The sequence below is a fragment of the Lactuca serriola genome, chromosome 9, assembly GCF_051521515.1.
Source record: "Lactuca serriola cultivar US96UC23 chromosome 9, Lser_US96UC23_V15, whole genome shotgun sequence".
Lineage (NCBI taxonomy): Eukaryota > Viridiplantae > Streptophyta > Magnoliopsida > Asterales > Asteraceae > Lactuca > Lactuca serriola.
Window position 1 is genome coordinate 67109444 of NC_136416.1, and position 12965 is coordinate 67122408.

Here is a 12965-nt window from a genome sequence, read left to right on the forward strand (position 1 = left end):
CTGATGTTTTGGCTGAAGATTATAGTAGAGTTTATCGGGGAAAAGATATTGTTAATGATATGAATGCTCAATTGAATATCAATATCTCATACCATCAGGCATGACGTGTGAAGCAATATGTATTGTTGTCGTTAAGGGATACGAAAGAGGATTCTTTTACCAAACTCCCGACTTATTTCCACAACTTTGCCAAACATAATCCGAGTACTGTGATACATATTAAAACAGATGGTGATGATCGCTTTGAGTTTTTGTACGTCGCACTTGGTTGTTCGGTTAGTATTTTAATATTTTATTATTTTTTCCAGATATTTTTATTGTATTTTAATAGATATACAATGTATTGTAGGTACGCGCTTTTGTCAATTTCTATAAACCGACCCTTGTAGTAGAAGGAGCCCACCTAAAGGGCGAGTTCAAAGGAACCATGCTACTTGCAGTTACTAAGGACGGACAAAACCAAATATTACCGGTTACATATGGTATCTGCAAAAATGAGTGTACAGATTCTTGGACATAGTTTTTTCAAAAACTAAGTGATTGCATAGGCAATATGCAGGAGCTTACAATTATATCTGATAGGTCTCCATCAATAGCAACATCCGTTGCCAACATTTTTCCTCATGCTCATCACGGAATATGTGGTGTCCATTTGTATTTCAACATAGTATCTAGATTCGGGAAGAGTAACACAGTTAAAGGAATTTTTTGGGAGGCTTGTAGGGCGTACACAGTTGATGAATTTGACGTTGCCATGGAAGTTATGAGAATGAAAAAACAACCAGTATGGGAGTACTTAAGAAGTATAAATCTAGAAACTTGGTCTAGGGCATTTTAGAGGGAATCGATACAATCTTATGTCGTCCAACAGTGCGGAGTCTATAAATGCATTATCTAGACACGCACGTAAGGTGCCGATACTTATGTTGATCGATTTTTGTGCAACAATGCAACAGTGGTGGTTTCAAAGACGTAACTTTGCAGGTATTAAGTTAAACTTTAATTTTTAATATTAATGTTTTAATAAATCTTGTTGATCTTAACTTCTTTATTTTGTATCTTTTTTAAGCGGAAGCAACAACAACACTTACCCCTTGGGTCGATGAAATTGTTAAAGAAAACAAAAAAACATTTAGTAAGTGGGATGTTCGCATGATCTCAAATACGAAATGCGAGGTCAAAAAGGGGGCACAAAACGTGATAGTTGATTTCCAACAAATGACATGTACATGTAGGCATTGACAACTTGATGGAATACACTGTGGTCATGTCATAAGATGTTTAACAGTCAACAATTACCAAGACTGCTCGAGGTATGCATTAAATGCTTACTTTACTGAAACACTGAGGAAAATATATGAGGAATCAATAAACCCTCTGCCAAAGCCATCTGAATGGGAGATCCCCGATGATTTGATGATTGTTAAGCCACCTATAATGAATAAACGTCATCCAGGCAGGACAAGAAACATAGACCGCATTCCATCCCAAGGCGAGGGTCCAATTAGAAAAGAGTGTTCTACATGTGGTCAAGTAGGACACACAAGAAACAATTGTACTGGAAGGGTGTCCGGTAGTGGAGCACGTCGCACAACAATTTCTACTACAGAAATGGCATTTAATATTGGTGGTTCAGCGAGTTGCTCACAAACCTATGAAGCTTATTTTGATATAAAACAACCTTGAAATGAAAAGTTGTTAACTTTTTATATATTGTAATTTTCTTTATTAAATCTTACAAGACATTGTTGTGCTTTCATATTTTAGTTTAGTTTCTAGATTGTAACAATTAATTAAGCATTTATATTATAATATTTAGTTTGCGGATTATAACAAGAAATGTTATTTAAAATAAACAACAAACTGAACTGAAGTCATGATAACGTTACAACATTTTTGTAACTAATTATTAAACTCAGGGAACTGCAATGGATACTTCTCTTTCTTGTTTGTTGTATAGTCATCCCTAATTCTAATTTTATCTTCCAAACGATCCTTTTGCTCCATTAGGTGTATGATCTGCTCGTCCTTCTCAGCAATCCATTTTTCAGTCATTTTGATTGTCTTCTTAGTTTTTTTATACATTCTTCATGCTCTTTGATTTCGTTTTTTTGAGGTCTATCCATTTTTGAGCTTGTTTTCATTCCCATGCAATTTCATTACCACATTGAGTGAGAAGTCGTGATGACTCTTTTTCCTGTTCTTGTTGTTCTTCAGCCTTTTTCAATTCTTCAAAATTGTCATCAGTCATATATGGGCCTGATGAAGATGGTGTAAAAAAAGGGTCGACTGAATCACAGTAGTAACAATCTACTTCGTTGCATGAGCAAATTTCACAATTTTTGGGGGAACTCATAATAAAGTCATGATTATAATAAAGTGGTGCTATAAGTGGTATTTATACATACTACTCCATCTGCAAATCATAGTCTAAATGCCACCATTTCATAGTCAAAGTTGTAATTCATAGTGAAACTTTGAAATGACAACACATTAAAGACAAGTCACTGTAGTAACCTACAAATCGTAGTCAAACTCTTTAGTGACAAGACATAAATGACTGTTTGACATGATAAGTCACTGCAGTAACCTCCAAATTATAGCCCTATATTTATTATTATAAATAGATGCTTAAGCTATACTAACCAAATCATAGTCCTGTATTTAGTATTATAAGAAATGTCGTCGAATGCATCAAGTTCTTTGAATGAAGTACCTCGTCCCAACTCTGAACGACCATGGACGACAAATGAGGTGTTGGTTCTAACACGATACTGGCTAAGTGTTAAGGAGGGTGTACCGTTACTTGCTCCCCTGCATTGCCTAGTAGGTGATGAATGGACCCGCATAACAGCTTTGTTTAACCATGAGATGGGAGAAGGACAACAACGACAACAATCAGATGTTGTTAGTAAATGGATGGATGTAAAGGAAGAATTCACATGGTTTAATCGAGCGTGTAAGTATGCAAAAAGTACTAGAGTTTGTTGTCGAGACAAGGAAGAGTTCTTGGAAGTTGTTAATGATTTTTACATCTTGGAGCGTGAAGGCAGAGACTTTGAATATGAAGACGTTTGGAAGGTTGTTAAAAATAATAAGTATTTCATGTAGTGTGCTCTATTTTACGTTATAAATAACCCATGGACATGTTTTTTATTTAAATGCTTTGTTTGTAGTAATGCTTTAAGTTTAATGTTTCGGCTAATGGTTGTTAGTTTCATGTTTTAAGTTTAAGGTGTAGAGTTGGAATATTTGTAATGTTTAAAGTTTAATGGTTCATGGATATGTTGTTAGTAATGTATTGTATATTGTCGTTAACACTAATGCAACCAACATTTATTTATTATAATTAAACAGAGGAGGTGCTTACAATACAAACGTAATACACGAAAATAACCTAGTACACACCTATTAAATAGAAATACATATTAAACAAACATGACATATTTCAAAATATTCCAAGGGGCTTGAAACTGGAATTCGGATTCATCACTCAATGACTTGTACTCCTCCTTAGCAGCTTCCAAGATGACGTCCTCAAAAGCATTTAAACGGGCATCGTCAATTTTGGTATAAAGATCGTTGAATAATAGAACTTCAGTTTTCATTTCATACCATCTTGCTAAGGTGTCCAGTTCATCACGATTGTTTGTTGTGGTCATTCGGTTTTCAGCATTGAAGATATTGGTTAAACGAGTCCAAAACATTGGATCGTTCAACTTGCTAGTCTCGTACACATGAATATATGCACGTGTAAGAACCAATTCGTCATTGCTCCATGGTAGTGAACTCATATTTAGTGAAATAAAAAGAGTAAATATTCAAAAATAATATACGAATAATTGTAACATCGGTTATTAAAATGTTGTTTTAACTAAAATTCTGTTTATAGTAGTTTATACACAATATCGCAGTCAAATCTTCTTATTATGTCTGCAATTCATAGTCCAAGTTAACTGAAGAACGCAGTGTACTAACTGAGAACACAACAGATCAATGTTCAAGTTAACAAGCCATTGCATCTGGATGACAACACAATACACTGCTTCTTGAGTTGACAAACCATTGCATCGAATGACAACACAATACACTGCTACTTGAGTTGACAAGCCATTGCGCTGGGAAAATAACGAGTCGCTATAAATAATTGCTCATACCCTATTTAATTATATCGCATTAATTTTTCCCCTTGCAACTATGGACTCACCCGTACCACTTAGATGGAGCAACGAAGAGGAGGTCGCTTTGGTTCAAGCTTGGATTGTAACTGTAGAGGACGATTTTCCAACAGGTCCGCCAGAAGTTCGCGCTGGATCATTTTGGTCTCGTGTCTGTCATTTGTTTCACCATCATATGGGGCGTACTCAATATCGAAGAAGAAGAGATGTCAAAGTGAAGTTTTTGGATTTGAAAAAAAAGGTCAAGCATTTTCAACATATTTATAACGAGCTGGATAATGAACATGAGAATATGGATGAAGAGATTCTCATACAGCTGGCTTTGGAACTATATCGTTTCGAATTTGATGGTAGAGAGTTTACCCATGGAGATGCATGTAATCTTTTAAATGATGTCCCTCGTTAGTTTCGTTGCTTGTTTTTGTACGTGTGTTTTCTCAGTACTTAATAAATCTCCCTTACTTTGATGTATGTTGTTACCTTAATGACAGTTAAAAAAGAATTAAGATTAGACATCCATAATCAATTCATTAAAACATTAACCCATAACTAGTACATAACATAACATAAAATGCAACGTTGTACATAAAATGCAAACGGGGTACATGAATAACTACTTCTTTTAGGGAGGTAACAGGACCACCCATTCATTTGGAATTTCCCAGTGCACATGTGATGGTACAGAATTCACCGACTCAGATTCAAATGCAACACGGTACACAACAGCAGAAAATTTATAATCAACCATTTTGTGAATGGATTCTGACGTACGGGTTCTTAGACATGCTATAGCGTGGCCACATGGTATACCGTTTTTTTGCCATTTCCCACAACTACATACCCTACGTTCAAATTGTACTTTGTTGGTGCAAAAATTGTTATTGACTTCAAATGTATCCGCATACAAACATTTTTCCACCCAATTATAAGATGTGTTTATCCGCTTTTGAAGCTTAATCTCAACATAAGGGGTCACCCCACCAGACAATCTCTCTACAATATTTGTTAATTTTAAAATAATAATACAAGGAAAAACCAAATATTAGTATAAAGTTACCTGCTACTTCAGCCCGTTCAACATATGTTGTTTGTATCGACGTATTGATTAACTCAATTATCGTTGTTATAGAAAACTCTCGTGTGGATGTGGATAGAATTTTCAACATTTCAGGGATGTCAATCGATTTAACATTGTAACGTACTTTTGAGAAAAATGATCGTGTCCATTTTGAAATTGCTATATCGTCAAGCCAGAAAATTGGACTCCTAAGCAAGGTGCAAAAAGGTGGTTCCCTACAGGCATTTTGCAACCTTTCTAGACACAAATAAAAATCATGAACACTATACGCATTGCATGACTTCCAAAACAATTTTTCGACTTCAGTATCATTATGTCCGACAGAATATCGTATTTTTCTGGCTATATCTTTAGGACAATATCCATGATACGAATCTGGGTAGACACTATGAACAGCAAAGTCTATTTTATCACATAGGTTGCTTATGAAACCAACCTCTGTATCCTCACCTAAAAACTCTTTTAACTTCATCATGAACCATCTCCACGATTCTTCACACTCTAAGGTCCCCAAGCCAATTGCTAAGAGTAGAGGTTCATGGTTTCCATCCAAAGCCACTACGAAGTACATTGTTGTTAGATAGTTGCCAATTAGGGGTAAATAACCCACATATATTAACAGTATCATGCACCTAAGGAAGGTACGAATCTGCATAAAAAAACAAACATATATTAGTGATAAGTAAAAAGTAATCGAGATACATTACCATGAAATATTATATAACTCAATAAAAGAAATATGTTATACCACGCAACCTAAAGCCACAAAACAGAATTGAAAGCGGTTGGTATCCATTTTCTTAATGGCTATGAAGGTATTAGGATTTGTTCTTTGAGATTATGCAAGAATATTGGTAGCTGAGAAAAGCTTCTTTTGGTGTAAGTACTCATTTTCACAACCAATGAAAGTGTTTTACAATCATCACACAAATGCAATTATAATTATATTAAAATTAATGTTTCTCTATAGTTCATACTTCATAGTTCAACTTTTTAAATTGATAGTCAAACCAGTTAATTTCATAGTAAAAAATCACTGACTGACAAGACAAGACAAGACAATGTACTTGTCTGCAGTTCATAGTTCAACTTTTTGAATTCATTGTCAAACCAATTCATTTCATAGTCAAACATCATTGATAGACATGACAAGACAACACAACACAATGTACTTGTCTGCATTTCATAGTTCAACTTTTTTAATTCATAGTTAAACCAATTCATTTCATAGTCAAACATCATATATCGACAAGACAAGACAAGACAAGACAATGTACTTGTCTGCAATTCATAGTTCAACTTTTTGAATTCGTAGTTAAACAAGTTCATTTCATAGTCAAACATAATTGTATGTAATATAATTTCTTCTATAAATGGGTGTAAAGTAATTATGAGAAATTTATCTGAGAAAGTAACTCATATTTAATAGAAAAATAAGGCTAATGGCATACTGCAATTGCGGAGGTGAATGTATCGTTAGGATTTCGGGTACAGCTAAAAACCCAGGAAGATAGTTTTACGCTTGCCCATATTTGGTATCATGTTCTTAACGTCATTCATATTTAGACCCTCGTGTTTACATGGCAACAATTCTTACTGTAAATGTTTAAATTTATAGGGACCAAAATGCGGATTTATCAGTTGGGTTGATGAAGAGAAGGACCAATCATCTATGGTAATAGCTAAAGTAGCTAACTCTAATAAGCTCTTTCAATCAGAAAGTAAGAAGTTAAAGATAGCGTTGGTTTGTAGTTGGGTGTTGTTCTTGGCAGTTCTTGTTTACAAGTTGTAAGCTTTTTAATATTGTTTTGATAGTTTTGAAGTTGTTAGGTCAATAAATTGTTGTATTTGTTATTATGCTTAGAACATTGTACTTGTAACATTAAAAAATGTTGTTGCCGTTCTTATGTTGTAAGTATTGATAAGTTATTAGTAGGTCATTAATTTGTTGTAATTGTTGTAACGTTAAAACTAAAAATAAACTAATAATCAAATCCAACATTAATTTACATATACAAAAATATAATCCAACTACATAGGACCAAGACTCGACCCCCAATAAATTTTTGCCATCCGTTGGCGAAACTCTAAAGCTGCAATCTTTGGGTCAATAAGTTCACATATTGGTTGACCTGAAACTAATTGCTCCATAAACATACAAACAAAAACACCGCAATCTCCCAAATGACTACTTGTTGGGGAACATTTTCTTCATAAATGAATTGAATATTCAATGGAATCCTTGGGATGTTCCTTCGGGCCCAATAGTTAATCGTGTCCAAATAATTTGCCACCCGAGATTCAAATTTGGTAAAGGTTCCATCATATTTGAATTTTTCATAAGCCACTCTACCGAGACTGTCATAAATATGGACTTCCATTGACGCCAATCGTAGTTCCCCAAATAGCCAGTGATTAGGGGATGAATGAATCGGCAATAGGACCTGTATAAGGATCAGAAAATAAAATTTTGTTTTTTATATCATAATACAAAAACATAACGACAATAACGATAATATTTTCAATAAAAAAAATTAAGTTTACCGTATCAACAACCCACCAAGCAACCATGAAGTTGGGGTACGTAGCAATACCATCCATAAACGCCCTCCAATCCTGCCCTTCTTCCAAAACACGGCAAACAAAAAAATTTGGAGGCATTATTGTATGTCGGTCGCGCTCAAACCGTCTCTCAATCAATAGTCTATACCAAATGGTTATATCCTGCACAAAATTATGATACTTTTGTTATTGACTAAAAAACAAATTACTTTTAAAATAATAAATTAACAATTATATTACCGATGACTCCAACCATCCGTCGTGTGTATGCCCAAACAAGGCGCTCCAAAAATCTCTATCTAACACGAAATTAAACAAACGATGTTGGACATCATATGAATGAAATAAATAATTGTGGATGACAACCTCACCGCCTGCTACGTAAGGTTGCAGGCGCAATACGGAGAAGTCGTGAGCAACAGCAAAAGCTGGAGGAGGAACGGGGCTTGTTGATTTGATATCAACCTTCTTTTTTGCTCTTGTTTTTTGCTTCGGTGTCGTGTGCAACTAAAAACAATATTCAAATATTTAAATCTCTATCTTTCAGATAATTCACATAAACATAAAATTATAAGTTTATAAATTAAACGAATACCTCAGTGTAAGGAGGGCACAAATACTGTGATGGTTTTCAAGTCCTCGGTTTATCAGGTTTAACTTCTTTGCCATCAACACCATAATCATCATAATAATCTACATTTCCCGTAATTATTACTTCATCTTCGTCCGACACCTAATTTAATAAGCTATAATCTCTAATTAAAAAAATGTTTCAATCTACTAAAAACAAAATAAAAATAAATGTAAGTATAAGAACCTCTTTAGCTTCATTATAATCATTTACATCAAACACATCATCATCAAATTTGTTCCCCGCATTGTTATTCCTCTCCTCCAACTCCTACATTAAAAATAAAACATTATACTTATTAACGAAAGACACATTAAAAATTAATTATTAAAATCGTAAAGGTAATATCTATAACAACCTTGTCGTCTTCAATATCACCAAAAATATTTTCAGTTGTATTATTTTTATTCATCACTTCATCTTGTACAACCTACATTTTCAAATATAAATTATGAACACAAATATTCATATATGTTAATAAAATTAAAAAAAATAATGTAGCATGTAACATACCCGTTCATCAAATTTTGTTTAGAATACTGCAGGCTCCTCAAAACTGATTTCATTCCAAAATTCTTCATTATTCACTTCAACAAAAACCTCTCTAGGTTCTCGGTTCATATACACATGTTGCTTCAGTGTATGTAGCCGTTTCAACATCCCGTCTAGGTTGTGTTTCCACTACCCCTACCTCTACCATGAGAGCGACCACTGGACGACATACTAGACGAAGATTCGTCTTGTCTCCTAAAATGGTCCCGTACTGGGGATGGAACTGATTTCCGTTCACCATATACATACTCTTGAAATGACATATAATAACAAGATGTCATCTCACCATCACTCGATAACATATTTTGTCTTGGTGGTTGTCCCTCCTAAAAAATTTAACATATTAAAAATGCATATAAAAGTATAATAATGAAATTTATTAATAAAAAAATATTTATAAACATGTATCTTTGAAAAAATCTTGTTCACATTAACCCATATCAATTTTTTTTGTCCCACTCCATCGTTTCATCCGAGGCATGTCTCTATTTTTTCTCAATACAAATCCACATGCACGAACAGCCGGAAGCATGTCATATATCCATATCTACAATTTTTACAATTATAGTAATAAAAGTTAATATTAAAATAAAAAACATAACAATAAAACAATTTAAATATCAGTAAATTTTTATACCCTTATTGGAGCCATAAATCCTAAGACGGAGTATTTTACGGAGTATTTTAAAGTTTGACGACGCTCAGGAAGTGATAAATATTTATTTATCTTGTTCCATGTATCCTCAAGGTCATCATATGTAAAATCTCATAGATAGCTACCCTAAGCGAAACTAACAAAAAAAATAGTTATAATATAAATTAACATTAATAATATAAAACTTTCAACGTAAACAAAATATACCTGTTCCAGATATCCAAATTCTCAACAAAAAAAAAACCAATCTTGTGGCACCCGATTATTTATTTCTTTTCCCAAAAAACCTTCACACAAAATGTATATCAAACATACTCTAACTGCATAGGCGTCGTCAACTTCTAAGAATGGTTGATTTAAAATAAAACTTTTCAGGTCGCTGATTTTCACTGAACTATTTGTATAGTTCAGAAATAGCCGCTCACGCAATAAACATCTTTTTTTACTAGTTACTATTTTTTCTGACACTTTTTTTTCCGATGTTTTTTGGATACTCCCCAAAATTGAAGCCGGTTATCAAACAAAACTCTTCCGGCCCATATACCATTTTCGTATCGCCTACTCTAAAATATAATCGTTTTATTTCATCTGGAGATAAAACAGTGTCCGGTCGGATCTGATGAAGGAACATTTTGTGGAACAACAATCCGTCCCCTTGTAAAACGAGGGACATCCAACAAATAACCAAATACGGTATCTCTAAATATGTTAGGCCTGATACCATCTAACACTTCAAATACTTCTCATATATTACACCCCGAACCTTTTAAGTTTACAATTGTTTTCACATTGAAATAATTAAAATCATGCTGCACAAAACACAAAAACATATTAGAGAACTAAACAAATATTTCGTTTTTAAAATATATGATTATTAAGTGCAATAATAACATAAACAATAATAACAATGCAAATACAAATATTTAATAAATAATTTATATATTTAAGATAAAAAACAATAACATACACATACTATAACAATTTTTCAACTTAAACGACAAATATATAAACAATTTTCCAAGTTATACGACAAATATACAAACAATTTTTATCTTTCTAATTATATAATATAACATTTTCTAACCATATAAAGAAATAAATTTCAAATAAAACGACAACTAAACTAATAATTTTCCAAGTTATACGACAAATATACAAACAATTTTTATCTTTCTAATTATATAAAATAACATTTTCTAAACATATAAACAAATAAATTTTCAAATAAAACGACAACTAAACTAACAATTTTCCAAGTTATACGACAAATATACAAACAATTTTTAACTTTCATATTATATAAAATAACATTTTCTAAAGATACTATAAAATCTTTTCTACTAATACCACTAATGTACACATATTATAAAATTTTCTAACGATACTATAAAAAATTTTATACTTCAAAAACAATATATATATATATATATATATATATATATATATATATATATATATATATATATATATACAAATTTTCGACTTATACGACAAATATATATACAAACAACTATTGTACACATACTGTAATTTAACCGTTTTTCAATTTATAAAAACAATTACACGATAAGAATATACAATTTTTCAAGTTATACAACAACTATACAAACGACAAATAACATATTGTAAACATTATTCTAACAATTTATTTAACTAATAACTTAAAAAAATAAGCATATTCTAACCATTTTACTAAATGTACAACCACCCTATGCATACTCTACACAATCTCTACTTGTACATTCATACAACCATTAACAAAATAACATTTAAACTTCAAGTTTACTAATAACAAATATTAAAACTATCAAATACAACGAAATTACCCTTTCACAAACATTATAATTTCATTTTTTTACATTAACTAATACAATAAATAATAAAATAATAAAAACATATACTAAATAAATGTTAATTAAAACATTAAAAGAGTTAAAATCTAACCATATTTGCGGGATTGTTGAAATAATCCTCCATTTTTTCAAAAAATCGTCAAAAGGAATCCTCGAGAGAGAGAGTTTTTCTGTAATGAAGAGTGAAAAATGAAGAAAAAAAACCTTATATAAGAAAATCTGCATAAAATTGCAGATAGCTACAGTAAATCGCAGATGGACTTTTCCATTTACGAAGGTACAACTGTCTAAAGCATAACTGTGCTTTAGGCACTTGTACATTCCCAGATGGAAAGCCCAAATCGCAGATGGGGCTATTCCATCTACGAAATCAGTGGCCAATTTTGTAATTTCTATTTTTTTTGGCTAAATTTGTAAGGTAATTAGTGTAATTGGCTAAATTTGTCATTTCCTCTGCATAAAATTACCATAATTATTATGTTTTTGGGAACATCAAATATATTAAAACAAGGCCCAGCCTAGTAAGAAGCTAGGAGGACAAATACGTATTACACATTACAGAACAATTAAATGAGTTATAGAGAACTAAAGGGGTAGTGCAACCATTCTTCCCACTTACAGTTTCCCAATTTACCCATGTGTTTTAACCAAAAGAATACCATCGATTTGACATATTCCTTCCCTTTAACTGGATTAGTAAACACTTGTTGGAACAACCTTTCATTTCTATATTTCCATACACCCCAAAGAAGACCGTAGCATATTGCTGTGAACCCCTTACTCATCTTCGGACTTCCACCTATGTAGCTGCAAGTCTTAGAAGGTCTTCCACACTGTTGAGGGATGTTTGATGCACACTACACCAAGTGAAAATTTGATCTCTGATCATGCACGCATACAGACACCCAACTACTAAATGATCAGTACATTCAATACAATCAATACAGGAACTGCACAAAATTGTATCAATCACAACTCCTCTCCTTCTTAAAGCTACCGCAGATGGGATTTTGTTCTGCATAGCTCTCCAAATGAAGCATAAAACTTTTGATGAAATTTGCTTACACCAATTCACCTGTGTGGATTCGGGGTTTGTTAAGGGATGGGGGTCTATCAATTTCTGTAAGGAATTAACCGTGAGCGTCCATTGGAATCTAATTTGCATCTCCAAATATCCGACCCCGAAGCTAGTTGCACACCATCAAATTCACGTTGTATGCTTGCTATGTCATTAGTCAAGTCATTTGCGTTGGAACAAGATTTCCAATCCCATGACCACCCACCTACATGTATCCTGTCAGCCACCATACATCTTTTTCTAGTTTTGAGATCGAATAGAGAATGATATTTTTCTTTAAGCGAACAAGAACCCAACCATGTGTCTAGCCAAAATAAAGTGTTTTCGCCCGACTTGACCTCATGTTTAAATATATCCTTTAGTTCAATACCCAGTTTT

At 32.8% G+C, this 12965-nt stretch overlaps 1 protein-coding gene across 1 annotated transcript; it reads right to left on the reverse strand.

Annotated features, from left to right (window-relative positions):
- Positions 1 to 4800: 4800 nt before the first annotated feature.
- LOC145075787 (uncharacterized) lies at positions 4801 to 5827 on the reverse strand. Its single transcript, XM_079021902.1, has 2 exons — positions 5236 to 5827; positions 4801 to 5171 (listed from the first exon to the last, which is right to left on the reverse strand). Exons 1-2 carry the CDS (start codon positions 5825 to 5827, stop codon positions 4801 to 4803), a joined length of 963 nt encoding a protein of 320 aa, XP_078878028.1.
- Positions 5828 to 12965: the final 7138 nt, after the last annotated feature.

Bases quoted from the DNA above. Each gene is read 5' to 3' on its own strand.
- LOC145075787 (XM_079021902.1), bottom strand. From the start codon at position 5,827: ATGTACTTCGTAGTGGCTTTGGATGGAAACCATGAACCTCTACTCTTA. The intron at 5,172-5,235 runs GTAACTTTATAC...CAAATATTGTAG, and splicing joins TGAACGGGCTGAAGTAGCAG to AGAGATTGTCTGGTGGGGTG.